The sequence below is a fragment of the Sebastes umbrosus genome, chromosome 5 (assembly GCF_015220745.1).
Source record: "Sebastes umbrosus isolate fSebUmb1 chromosome 5, fSebUmb1.pri, whole genome shotgun sequence".
NCBI lineage: Eukaryota > Metazoa > Chordata > Actinopteri > Perciformes > Sebastidae > Sebastes > Sebastes umbrosus.
In genome coordinates, this window is record NC_051273.1 from 29,220,100 (window position 1) to 29,234,612 (window position 14,513).

General features: G+C 41.1%; 1 protein-coding gene across 1 annotated transcript in view; it reads right to left on the bottom strand.

Annotated features, from left to right (window-relative positions):
* LOC119487799 (phosphodiesterase 4D interacting protein) overlaps window positions 1–14,513 on the bottom strand; it is a 114,311-nt gene that overhangs the window by 50,117 nt on the left and 49,681 nt on the right. The window contains exons 4-8 of the mRNA XM_037768804.1: window positions 10,326–10,436; window positions 6,975–7,051; window positions 1,943–2,066; window positions 1,628–1,806; window positions 107–218 (exon numbers count right to left, since the gene is read on the bottom strand). Coding sequence (XP_037624732.1) covers window positions 107–218; window positions 1,628–1,806; window positions 1,943–2,066; window positions 6,975–7,051; window positions 10,326–10,436 — 603 coding nt within the window. The remainder of the gene's footprint in view (window positions 1–106; window positions 219–1,627; window positions 1,807–1,942; window positions 2,067–6,974; window positions 7,052–10,325; window positions 10,437–14,513) is intronic.

A 14,513-nucleotide genomic window follows, 5' to 3' on the forward strand; every position in this document is an offset into this window, starting at 1 on the left:
CAGGCCCAGTTGTCATTAGAATGTGTTTTGATGTGTGAACAGTACCGCTGTGTTTGAGAAGCATGTGTATGGATTTTTTCGCAGGGTGTGGACGGGGCAAAAATACCTCAGCGTCACGTTCTTTGCTCTTGAGAGGAGAGGAAAGATGAACTTCGACCTCAAGCTCCTCGACCCGGAGACCCAGCGAATGTTTCTGCTGTGTCAGCTCCTCGATCACCCTGAGAGATGGAGAGAGAGAGAGAGAGAGAGAGAGAGAGAGAGAGAGAGATATAATGCTGCAGTGAAGTTCACTGACCTGACCCAGGGTCAGTCACAGTATGTAGGTCAGAGCTCTGGCTCTTTGTTACAGGCATGAGACTGTTTCTGACAAGGTCAGTCGATACCAGCGTCAGCAGCAGGATCAGTGTCGACAGTGCTGTGAATAGCACCGATATCCAGGGGCGCAGTACAAGGTTCTGGACCCTGTACATAAGCATAGGCGCCTCTCCACATCTAGCAGGCCCTCCTCACATGAAGGCCTTGTATACTCAGTCCCCTTTACCCCCCCAATCCTACACCCCTGCTGATATCAACAGTGACCGGCAGACACCTCCCAGAACCAAAGAAAGCAACTGTACATTTTACTGAATCCGTTATTTTCAGCCCAGTTGCCAGGAAAAAAATGATGGCATTGTATGTTTCTGCACCACGGACATGTTTAATATCGTAATTTTTGCATCAGTCAGAGCAAGTGACGTAGTACAATGAGCAACCGTTATTGAAAGTAATGTTGTATAATAAGGAGTACAACACGCGAGAAAGTGTGGATGGTGGATGGGTCAAACAAACGCAGGACATTCACCCAGGAGACTGCTGTTAAGTAAACGTTAACTTTAAGCTTGTTACGCAACGTTGTTTTACGCGACGTTGTTTTACGCGACGTTGTTTTACGCGACGTTGTTTTACGCGACGTTGTTTTACGCACAATGTTTTACGCAACGTTTTTTTACGCAACGTTTTTTACGCAACCTTGTTTTACGCAACCTTGTTTTACGCAACCTTGTTTTACGCAACCTTGTTTTACACAACCTTGTTTTACGTAACCTTGTTTTACATACGGTTTTACGTAAGGTTTTACGTAACATTTTATGTAAAGTTTACGCAACATACGCAACATTTTTTGTAATGTTTTACGAAACATTGTTACACTTGTTATGTAACGTTACCCAAGAAAGTCCGCTAAGTGCGGTTGTTATGTATTTAGTTACGTTGTTATGGTTGTTACGTTACGTTATTACATTATTATTTATACACAAACCATGATGTTTTTTCCAACCTTAACAGTAGTTTTGTTGCCTGAACCTAACCAATCATTTCACAATGTTAACCATGTGGCATTGTGTGTTTCTACAAGCGTGATACAAGGCTGATATGAAACATATTTTTGGTTTAGAAACTTTCATTCAGCGTATCCCATGAGTGGTTTGCAGAAACCTACAATGCCAACATTTTTCTGGTGACTAGGTTTTTTTTTATTAATCCATAAACTGTGTTGACAAATTGTGTCTATAAAGTGAGAAAATAGTACCAAAAAAGCTGTGACTAACTAACTACTGCATGAATGTTTTCAATGGGAGGTTAAAGTCACCTGTTTTTGTCGGCCAGGGCCTGCTGGGTGAGCAGTCCAGCTGAGCCTCCACTCTCCTCCTCCATCCTCTCCTCCTCCATCCTCTCCACCATCTCTCTCTCCAGAGCCAGGCAGCGCTGAGACTCACAGTCCGCCAGCGAGGCCATCCGCTCAGTCTCACCTCGCGCCAGCTCCGCCTCCTGAACGCAACACAGACAGGAGGAAAAAGATCATAAGTGATGTCATCTTGTTTAAAGGATAATTCCTGTTTATTGCAATTTATTTTTCAGTTAGTACTACATGAATCCTGTGAGTGAATGTGTATTCTGTTTGTACCTCTTGTAGCAGCTGAACTTTGGTTTCGAGGATTTCCTGCATGTGGATGATCTCCTGCTGCCGCTCCGCCAGGCGACGCTGCAGCTCTGCTTCATTCTGATTGGACAGGCTCTCGGCTGTTGACCTATGGGGTTGTAGTTTCAGACAAAAATATTCTATAAGGGAAGCTGCAAAATTAAACATCTTCTTTAAGCACATAATGTCTTGTCTCGAAACATTATTTTTGATAAGAGGATTCCTCTTGACTATTCATAAGATGTCTAAAAATAGATGTTTTGAAAACTTTCAGTTTGAACCCAATGAAGATGATTACTTGGTTGGAGGGACCCTAAAGTCAGTGAATAATAAATGCATGCAATAAAAACAGCTGACTTCAGAGGCAAGTTTATTTCATTGGCTTCTTTTCCCTCGTAGACAGCAAACACTCCTGATTTATTCATGTCTGATCAATTAGATCAGGGTGTCATTAACAGGAATCCCAAAAGACTCACAAGGTCATAATGTATTCTGTCTCTGTACTCTGTACTTTACCACAAAATCTGATACTTCTTGGTTACATATCAGTGCGTGCAAGTCATCAGAAGTAATAGGAGTTTTATAGGATGTTATTCTTGAATTGGTGTTGAGTCACTCTGTCACAGTAGAACACAGAACATGTGCTTTAAATAAAACAAATCTGTAACACAAGTTTGGAAATTGGCATCAATGTTGAGCTTGTTTTTCAGAGTTTTGCTGATAATGCAGAATTCAGCTATTTCCCCAAAATGTGACCCCTTTCTCTTGACTGTAAACCACACTGGAAAGAACTCAGAGACTCATGCAAACGGCTAAGGAGGCCATGATTTTTTGAAGTAAATCCTGTTTGAAGACATTCAGGCTTTGTTTAAAGATGGATGGTGCAAAATGTCAATTGAGTCAGTCTGACACAACCATTTATGATGCTGGTGTAGCACTAACCACAGCTCAAATGCTATTAGATTTGGCAGGATTGCTCGGTGTAGAAAAGTGGTTGCAACGGCACAATATGTCAGTTTCACAACCAATGACAACCAGTTCAAGATTGGACTGGATTACCAACAGCAGATGACGGTCGGCACGCCTCCAACATCGAGAAACAGACAGGAGCACCGACACCAGAGCAAAGCAATACAGTGCTGTGGACAGGGACGGCAGAAAAATATATTTTAGCCGCCTAAAAGAAAGGCCCACGTTTAAGTGTACGCTATATTTACAATATTTTCTGATGGTGAATTGAACTGAAAGTGAAACGTATCTATACTGTTTTTGTCATCTGACCCTGTTGGCTTTGGAGAGAGCATAGATAAGTTTCACTTTCAGTTCAGTTCCCCATCAGAAAGGAGAAGGAAAGAGCTGTCTGACGGCAAGATAAAGTGGTGAAAATATTCTAAATATAGCGTACATATAAACGGATATTGATTTTTTTAAGTGGGCCTTTCTTTTAGGAGGCTAATATATTTTTTTCTGCCGTCCCCGGCCACAGCATTGTCTTGCTTTGCTCCGGTGTCGGTACTCCTGTCTGTTTCTCAATGCTGGGGGCGTGCCGATCATCATCTACTGCAGGTAATACACCTACTATGGATAGGTACCTCATACAACCCCACTTCAAAACACCCAAACTATCTCTTTAAGTTTGATTGATTGAACCAATTACAAGGAAATGGCATGAAATTAAAAAAGAAGAATAGCATTTTTCAGGCTCATCCAAGGATGTAATGAACCAAATTTGGTTAAAAATAGAACTAATTTGTATGATAATTGATGAAAAAAATGTGTATGAGTCCAAAAATTAAGTAGTTTTCAGGGTTTCCTTGAGGAAATTGTAAACATCCAGATTCTGACACATCTCCTGCAATTATGTTTTATTTCAGGGTTTTTTATGATGTTAGCCGAGGTGGTCTGCGTGTCAGGTGAGGTGGCCCACCTCTGTGGGAAACCCTGGCTTTATAGAAGACCACATGGTGATGCTGGATCTGGACCCATACAGAGAAGTAACCACTTGTTTCCAGGCCCATTCCAGCCCCTAACTTTCGACCAAATTGAACTGAAATCTGTTTGCATGATTTTTGAGACATTCGGCTTACAAACAGAGAGATGGAGCAGAAAACACACTCTCCTCGGCGAAGGTTAATAACAGAAGACTTAAACAGAGGGAACTTTGTCTCCAGGGGAGAGGAAACATGGATTCCAGAGAGAAATGTCTCTGAGGGCCAGTCTGTCACTACTCCACCTCTCAGCGACTTCACCAGCCAGAAGGTCACACTCAGCATCTATCAGTCAGGCTCTGTTAATAGCTCTAATGATAAACTGTGGCCAGAGAGTTTATTTATGAAACAGCAGGGCACAGAGAGCCTCAGCACTGACCCCAAACTCCACTCTAACATTCACACTCTGCTCCTTTTCATTATTTTGACAAAGTGCTAAATTGACTGATTGAACTAATTTGTGCCTATACAGCATGATAACACAGTGTAACTGAGCTAATGGTGGTTTTCTCACATCCATCTACTAAAAAACTACTAAAGAAACCATCAAACAATGGTAATGGATAGGATTTTTACATGTACTGATTCTCTGCACCATCATTACTTAGATGCATTGTAGAGGGGGTTTAGCATGATGACAAAACAACAAAACACCATGTGTCATGGCTTTATACAATCTGTGGAGTCACCAGCTATTCTTTTCCTTGATACCACTTGCATAAGATCATCTGTGTGCACTCATGTGGAGTATTTTGTAACAACAAAAGGTGAAACCACGGGCACAAAATCTCCAGATTAATATTTCAATGTGTCAGTAAAACAAAAAGGATGCATTGCTTAGACAGCCCAGTGTCCTTGGAAGCACATTCTTATTGGATGCCTCTGCAGTGATAATCTAATGCCAACATTGTGTGTCAATGCAAGAAGCATTCATATATCTCTGAAGAACAACAATTCCCTGTTCTTAACCAAGTAGTTTATTATTTACCTAAACCCATTCTAAAGGATCAGTTCCCCACATTTACAAACTAGAATTGCCGCCTCGTGGTTTATTGCCTCCGCCAACCAGTCAAGTTGCAGTTTACATCCATGAATGTCCAAAATGTCATCACTTCATCATTTTATCCTGTTAGACATGTGTGTGAAATTGTCATAATTAGCATATGAATTCTTGAGTTATGGCCAAAAATGTGTTTTGTGAGGTCACAGTGACCTTGACCTTTGACCTCCAAAATCTTATCAGTTCATCCTTGAGTCCAAGTGGATGTTTGTGCCAAATTTGAAGAAAATTCCCTTCCTTCATTCCTGGGATATCATGTTCACGAGAATGGGACGGACGGACAACCCAAAAACATAATGCGGCTACGGCTTTTGCAAGTTTGGAGGCATAAAAACATATTTTGTTACTTCCCTCTGGTGGTGTCTGTCCATAAAGATGGTTTTATGTGTCCAGGTTTTGAGATATCTTTATTCAATGTATCCTCATACAACGGTTCATACGATATCTTACGAAAAAGTTATTCCTCATTTTTTGTGCGTTTTCCTACGAATGTCAATTTCTGCTTGTTACATACATACAGACTTTTCAAAATAAACTTCCATCTTCACAGAAAACAACTTTGTTAGGTTTAGGCAACAAAACCACTTAGTTAGGTTTAAGAAAAGATTGTGGTTTGGGTAAAATAAATACAGAAGTGGCGTAACCTAAGTAGGGAAGTTATGTGACAAAACAACGTGGATATTCTGGTTTCACGCAGGGTACGAATGCTGGACTTCTGGGGCGAATGTCTGGTGTTTCTTGACCCACCCATCCACCCCGACCGCCTCCCTACACAGCGTTTGTCACTCTTTATACTTCCTCCTTCACAATTATGTGGATTGAATTGATTATGTGGGATATATACTAACAAAAATGCATTTACTTTTCGTAGGTATAGCTATGAACGGTGTATGAGAACAGCCTGCTTTATTGGAGATTTCTGCCTCCACAACAATACAATGAAGGTGAATGGAAATTAATTTGTAGTGATAAAAGTATTGAAATATGAAAACAAATTAATTTTCAACAGCATCATTTCTATCCAGAAGCAACGTCCTGGTTACTCTGGATGATCTACAGAAAATGTTGTGAACAGTTTTTATTGGAACTACTTTCTACCGAAGAAATGAAAACTGTTGACAGTGAGGTCTATTAGTGAGGTCTGATATCTCAAAACCTGGACACAAAAACAAGACTATTTGCATGCTTAGCTACCATTAAGATTGAAAAGACGGTGCATGAAAATGTTTGGCAGTAAACTTTCAAAACTATCGTTATTGAACACATTTTGTGTTTTGCCAACTCAATATCATCATACTGTTTGGCGAGTGAGTCTGCAGAGGAGAGGAGTTAAAGGAACGGATACGCTCAGAGACAGACAGCTGCTCCACAGACAGGTGCTGGAGCTCAAATAGTTCCCAACTCAGCAACACAACAAACCACAAGACACCTCTGCCCTTTACTCTGTCTCTACACCCTCCCCCCTTCAAAACAAGCCCCTCTCCTCCTCCTCACCCTCATCCCCTCTTCCTCCTCCGTCCCAGAACACAGAGCCACTTCATCCTCTTCAAAAGCAATTTTGGTGCCGAGTCCATACAAGGCATTCCTCAGAGCTTAGTGTGTGTTGTGATAGCCAGGTGAGTCTACAGGCCAGCAGGCTCGCGTGTGATGAGAGGCCGCCGGGTCCCGAGGGCGCCCGGGCTCTGATGTACCGATGGACTCACGGGAAATAAAATAAAACTAGCGATGAAAAGTAGTGTTTTCGTACTTCTCTGTCAGGTTCCCCTAAAGGCGTTTCAACAAATCTGTAGCAGCACAGGCAAACTTGGACTGTCCTAGATGTAATAGGCTACGGGTGAGTGATTTGTTGGACACGTTTAAAGGTTCATGGCCTGGGGGTTTCAAACTAACATGATGATTATGGTCACTGGGAGTGTGAAGAAATGTGAAACACGATGGTTATCGATGCAGGAAGAAGTCAAATACTCACAGAGCGTTGTCTAGAAGCTGTTGTTTCTCCTCTAGTTCCTTCTTCAGACTCTCCACTTCTACCTTCAACTCGATGTTCTGGAAAAGAGATTAAATAAAACAATAAGAACCTGCAGATAGATGAGTACACCACTGAACATTCATGTCTCAGTGGGAAGTCAAAAGTGCATGTATTTCAAAGCACATTCTAGTTCAGATCTGAGATTGTACTCATTTATAACCAGGATTACAGAGCCAGTATGGAGTAGAAACAACATATTAATTGATGATATAGAAATAATAGGATTTGGTGATGTGACAAAATCACATATGATATTTCTGACCAAAAAACCTTAATAGTGTGACATAATGTGAGAATATGTCAGGGATGACTTTTTCTGCTTTCAGGAGATATTTATAGAAAAAAAGCTTAATGACACTACTTTAGGAGCAACGGATATCAGACGGCTTGCGGTACCACGGTTTTACACTCTGAGGTTCACATTACCACAGTTTCACAAGCATGTCGGAAAACTACGGTGGCCTTCAGGTAACGAAAAAACGCTAAAGGTTCTCACTAGACCGAGTGTTTTGGTTTGTCTACTGTAAAAACATAGTGGAGCAACATGCTGGACTCTGCGAAGAGGACTCGCTCCTGATGTAGATATGAAGGGCTTTTTAGGTCTCTTTTTGGCCCATTATCTGTCTCATGCACCGCTGTCAGGATATAGTGACAGTTTTATAAAAAATAACTTCTTATCATATTTGCTCAAAGTTACCGACTGCAGCTTTAAGCAGACAAATAATATGTTTTTCATATGGTGTTCTGCTCAGAGCTACTGCAGAGAGACACAGAATGAGCTTCCCGAGTTGCACGTGCTGACCTGTATTTCAGGGAGCTCTGTATACGACTATAAATAGCCTGTAGGGATATCAGCACCTGCTGTATCTGTCTCCCCTGCACCCAGCAACACCTCCACTTTTAACTCTTGGCTCTGAAAGCAGCAACAAACCGGACTGAACCGGCCGTCGGTCGGTGTGCTCACATGCAGGTATCTGCCTGCAGTGTAGATTTATTTTCCTGTACATCAATCTGGAGTTACAGTTCAGCGCTCCTGCAGTGGACTTCATGTCCGTGTGCAGTAGGTCCGATTACTGACACACTGACACACAGCATAAAAGTGTTGCTGCTTCTACCGTACACATACAGGAGGCTCACATGGAACTGAACTAGTGGAGTGCATGCACACTGTGCACGCATGCATGCATGCAAACAGCAGGCCTGAGGGGTTCTCAGGCTGGCACAATGTGGGTCATTGGGTCTATAGCGGACGACAGAAAACAGGTCAGACTGTTACTGCAGGGGCCGTTAGAGCAACTATACTTCTCTCAGCAGACATGCGGGTCTCAAGATACACTACACTGTCTTGTTTGTGTCCTTGGTCTGTCCAAAAACAACAAATCACTGCATTTAAAGCTCATTGTTTTCGGTTTCCACCAATTTTCACTGAGAGAACCCAGATTTGTTGGGTTTTATGTCATGCATTACATAGTTGTCATGTTTCCTTCTGCAATAAAACACCGTTGAGCACTGTGAACTGAGCACAGGCTCCTCTGGGTTAAGGGCAGCTCCGAATGAGATCATACTAGCAACTAATCACATACAGAACAGCTTTCACACCTCTGAAGTGTTTTTGATAAAGCCCATAAAAAGCTTACTCAGATTTGGATACTTAAGACCCAGTGAGCTGTAAAATTAGAAGACATGTTCTAATAAATAGATGCTTACAGTACACGAAGGTGAACATGTGCTGTACTGGTAGCCTGCGATGGCATATAGTTTAAGTATTTGCATGAGGTTGCCACAGCTTCGGTCTCCGGGGATTTTATGACTGTGGTTTTATCTCAGCATGCCAACAGAGCCCCCTGACAGTGCTTATGAGTTAGTCTCTGTCCATTGAGTGGTTCTTCTCAAATGCAACGTATTCAATCATGACCATCTTATTCATTGGTGGTGCAAAACTTCCATGAAACAAACATATCGTCATATATTTGTGTCCTTGATGTAAATACTGTTGATGCAACAATTAGAATTGTTAGTGTTTTCGTACTGTTTGTTCCTGGCGTGCTCATTTTAAAAGGGCCTTAAAGCTGCTGTCTTCTCTGTCCTCTATAGTGCTCCTTATGGCATTTGCAAGAATTCAGGTGGAATGGGATTTTTCCTTTTGGATTATTGCAGAAAATAAGCTCTGTGGCAAACACAAATTTATGATACTTATTTTGTTCTGTAAAATAATCTCCCACAAATGAACACCACTTTTATGATTTGTGTGTGTGAATGCAATCGTCAGAAGTAAAAAGCTAACGTGGTGATGACATTTAGGAGTCTCATTTAGCCAGTTATTAGCAACCAACTTTTTCAAGACATATAAAAGCTTCAAAATTCACAAGTGGGATATTTATTGATGTATTTTATATCATAGAACAAAATGTTAAAATCTCTTCAGCTTGTGTTAACCACAGACCTTATATCAGACATCTAACTAAAAACCCATTCAAAAGAACCATTGACTTCCAGACGAGGGAACCGGAAGTGCTAAAATGCTAACTCATTTCCGGGTTTTAGGACTCATTCCTGTAGCACTCTATAGGCATCACAGTAACAAAATCTTGATTCACATTGGATCAGCGCTGCCTAGTTTGACAGTGTGATCGGAGTTAACAAGTTTCTCGAGCAGTGATTGACAGCTGCTTTAGAGACTCCTCGGCTCTGATTGGTTGTTTTTTTTCGGACGTGGTGAAATCTTGCAAATACCATTGGGAGCACTAGGAACACACAGGGGAACATGATTTTTTTCACAGATTATCTGTCTCATGCAATACTGTCAGGATATAGTAACAGTTTTATAAAAATATCTTTTTATCATATTTGGTCAAAGTTACCTACTGCAGCTTTAATTTTCACAAGTTGATGAATAAAAATACTCCATCAGAGCTCCGTGGACAAAAGCAAAGAGAGTTCACAATTTTGGTTCCTTTGGGTGCCCCATAGTGGCTGAGAGGCCTTCTTAAGTACCTGTTTGTTCCGCTCTGACAGCACTGAGACATACTGCAGTCTCTCTGAATCAGCCTCACAGGCCGACACTTCTGACTGACAGTCTGTATGAACTGTTACAGAGCAGCCTGAGACCTGCTGTCAGTACTAATAACTGTCAAACACCAAACCTGCAGCTCTGGAAACAACAAGGCTGACTGCACTGCCGAGCACATAACTACAGGAATGCACCAAGTGCATGCACACACAGTGGATTTTGATAATCCCCCTGCATGCATCATTTAGTCCATCCATTCACAGATTCATGTTGTCACTCACCCTCTTGTGCACGCCATCGCTGCTCTCCTCGAACTTCTGCTGGATCTTCTCCTCCAGGAAGTAGATCCTGAGCTTCAGGCTGAAGTTCTCCTTCTTCAGGTCGTTCAGGTGCTGCGAGATAGTGCGGCAACCGGGGAAACCAGAGTTAGACATGGTGACAGGTGGCTCTTTTGTAGGGGGCATTGCAGCCCCCCATTTAGTACCGCATAATATGTGGAAAGACAGGGCTGAAGAGAAACAGCGCCGTCTGACCGAAGAATCAAAATATCCTGATCTGCCCTCTTCTGCTGTCACACATCAACAGGCAGGAACGAGAACAGAGTCAAAACACAAAGTGGACATGAGCTCCTCTCGGTTTGGATTTGTTACAGGAGGGTCGGGGATGGCACACAGGCAGGCAGGAGGGGATTATGGGAGGCGGGAGGGGGGAGAGGGATGTTTCCTTTTTTACCACGAGGAAGTCATGCCAAGAATTTAAGGCAGGAGTGTATGTGTGTGTGTGTGTGTGTGTGTGTGTGTGTGCGTGTGTGTGTGTGTGTGTGTGTGTGTGAGTTGTGGTAGAAGCCTCTTAACATTCAGACTTTTGACTTCTTCAGTTTGACCTTTAATTAGGACGGTTGACTAGAGATGAAAAGAGACATCACAAAAATGGCATCGTTCAAACACTTAAAATAACCTGTATTTGCATTTATTTTTTTTTAAACTACCTCTTCCAAAAGCGAAGGAAGATGAAGTTGTATTATCCTGCCACAAAACCTCATAGGGAGTGAATGGTTGGGAACTGCACACAGCTGTTGCCATCCCGTTGACATTGGTCTCTTTTAACCCTGACCATCATTTTTCCCTAACCTTAACCAAGTAGTTGTAGTTGCCTAAACTTTACCAAACTTATATGGATCTTTTTTTATAATGATTTGGAAGGCACTAAAAAAGGATCTGTGTTGTTGTTTATGTTGGAGGACTTTTACTTGTACTTTTGTGTGTTTTCACACTGTAGTTTTGGGACTTTTACCTGAGGCAATAGGAGTATGTCCTCTCCACAGGAGAGTTAACTAGAACGTTGTGCTGATACTGATGAAGTGGTGATGTTTAAAATACCCTGAAAACCCATTTGTCAGCAACTGAAATGTTTAATTTCATTTGGTGGAAGTGTTCTCTGGGCTTGCCTAAGCTAAATCTGAAGACATTTTCAAAATCAGTCAAATGTATTGGCTGAAAAGTGAATTTTCCTTATCATACTATAGTTAGTCTTTGGGTACATTGGACTATTGTTTTTTTTCCAAAGACTAACTATAGTATTATAAAAAAATGGCTGTATCTCAGAAATTACAAGGAGCACAATCAAGTATTTGGTATCTATGAGCTCATAACAAGCTGAATATCAAAGATATGTACACATGTGCAGTGTTAAAAAAATACTTTGTATGGAAAACAGTTAATAAACTCAATGTGAGCGTTTTTTCCTCATATTTCAAAAATCCTGACTATTAATAAAAGTGTGATTTTTTCATGTGACCTAAACATTTCAAAGTTGCCCAAAGTATGCCCATACCAGATTTCAAGACTTTTGACCAATCGGAACAAATATAGTGGCATTTTTCCTGATCATACTAATTAAAGTCTTTGGGCACAAACGGGTTTAAAAAGGCAGAAATACCAGTGGAGTTTTGTTCTTCTGATACAAAATAGTGATGGGTGTATGTCTTAACAGCCAGTGAAAAACCTGACAGCTCAATCAACAGAAACCACCGTATACACAGAGAGGAGACCACTACATGGTCTAATTATATGATAAGATCAAGGCCTATAGAGGACAACTGGTGAACAGTTTGCTTTTACTGGCTGAAGATAAGCCTCACTGGGCTGAGTGGAACTGACAGCTGCTGGAAGCACCACTAATATAGAGTTAGAAGACAACCTATGAGGGAGAACAAGAAGACCAAAAAATGCCATTTCTCCTTTTCAACACCTTCCTTTTTTTCCTTAATGGAAAATGTCATATGGTCGAGGGAAAAATGGGATGGAGAGTTCATAAAGAGTTCAGCGAAGACAACCACAACATTACAAAAAACAAAACAAATCAATGAATGAAGTATGTGCATCTCATATTGCTGGAACAAGGAACTGTGGGATGGCAATGTCTCCTTTTGTTTCATGACTCAGTGTTTGATTTGATGATTTGCAGGTCAACAACGTCTAAATGTCTAGGTTAAAACTGGGTCAAATTTGATTTAAAGAGGACCTGTTATGCTTTTGTGCTTTTTTCATTTCCTTTAGTGTGTTATATAGTTTTTTATGTATGTAAAAGGTCTGCAAAGTTATAAAGCCCAAAGTCCACACCAAAGGGAGTTACTCTCCCCCACAGAAACACTGCTCCTGAACTGCCTGAACTTGCTTGAAATCCCGCCTTTTCTCCCGTAACGTGGTGATGTCACAAGGTAACACATTTCCATAATACCTGCCTAGCGGTTAGTTTGGCATGCCCTCAAACAAAGCTAGTTAGAGCGGAGCTGGAGCAGAGTCTGAAGAGTTTGGTTTGGTTGACCAATCACAACAGAGTGGGGCCAGCTGACCAATCAGGAGCTCAGACAGAGCGTTTCAGACAGAGGGTGAAAAGAGGTGCTGCAGCACAGTCGGTATGAGAAAAATAAAGCGTTTTTTGAACATTAAAGCATGTAAACATGTTTTATAGTAGAAACCCAAAATACAACCTGAAAATAGCATAATAGGTCCTCTTTAAAACTAAATATAACCATTGATTTCACAGCATTTAAATGACTGTGAAAAATGAAAAAAGTTTTCATCCTCATTCTAGCAGAAAAAAAAGCCAATTCAATGCAATACGACAGCCCTTAACTCCCAGGTATGATCCTTGTTTGCAAACGCCTCATGAGGTGAATCAGTCTCTGACCAGAGGGAGGCGCTAACGCTCTACCTGAGCCCAGAGAGTCTCAACGTCTCTGCAGCGATCCAGAGGCTATTTCCAGAAGCTGCTGCCCTGCGGCTGTCACTGAGGAATGCCGAAGTGGTGAGACATTGCTGATCACACATGCAGGGCCGTCCAATGTGCTGCTGGCACACGGAACGAGACTGACTGACGGCAGATTACAGCTACACACGAGCACACGGCTGAACGCAGCAACACATGTTGTATCCACATTCTGCAAATACGAGAGCTACACGCATATACAGTAGAGGAGAAAATATACGCAGATGGCTTGAATGTGAAGACACATAGAAAATGCTGCACAAACACACAATTAAGACCTCCATGGGCCCCTAATCTCAAAGGATCCCGACACAGTTTGTCCTGTCTGTCATGTTTAACACTAATTTCTCAGTGTTTCTTTTAAAACCTCATTTTGTGAAACACTAATATAGACCACAACATTATGACTGCAGATCTGCGTAAAATAACCACACATCTGTTTCTCGTAGGGCCCACATCCGTCAATAAAACAACGATAGCTGTCATTTCCCTTCCATTTAATTTAGTCCCATAATTTAGCAATTTTCTAAAATCCGAACAGATAAATTATAGCTTGTATAGGATGTGGGAACAACGGTGTGAAAAGTGTGGATTTGGATCTAATAAGAACTGCTACATTGAAGCCTTTACACAGTAAAAACAGAGTAGAAACAGACAGATTACCTCTGGAGTTAAGCCTTGTATCACACAAACACTTGAACATCCTGTTTCAGCGTTAGCAAACCCCACTTCACATATTCAGAAATGCATTTTAAACCTTTTTGAACACAAAGAACTGCTGTTTCAATAAACACTAAAGACTAGAACCAAGTGGCATAATTTGCTAATTTGAAAAGGTGGATTTAGTGTTGATTGACTCTTTAATAATTTGTTACATAATTTGTTTGACATCAAAGATATGCCAGGCAAGTGTGTAGACCAATGAGAAGAGAAGCTGTCAGCAAAGCAACTAGACTAGAAACTTAAAAAAAATCAAACCATGCATATGTGGATAATCAAATTAAGCCTCCTCTGTTTAGTTCATGGCTGCATCTAATTAGTTGAATTATAGATTAATCAATTATTTTTACTTTATCAATTAATTGTTCAATCTCTAAAATGTCAGAAAATAGTGAAAAATGTCCATCACAATTTCCCAGAACCCAACGTGACGCCTTCAAATGTCTCGTTTCATCCAAAATACTGTATACTTTACAATG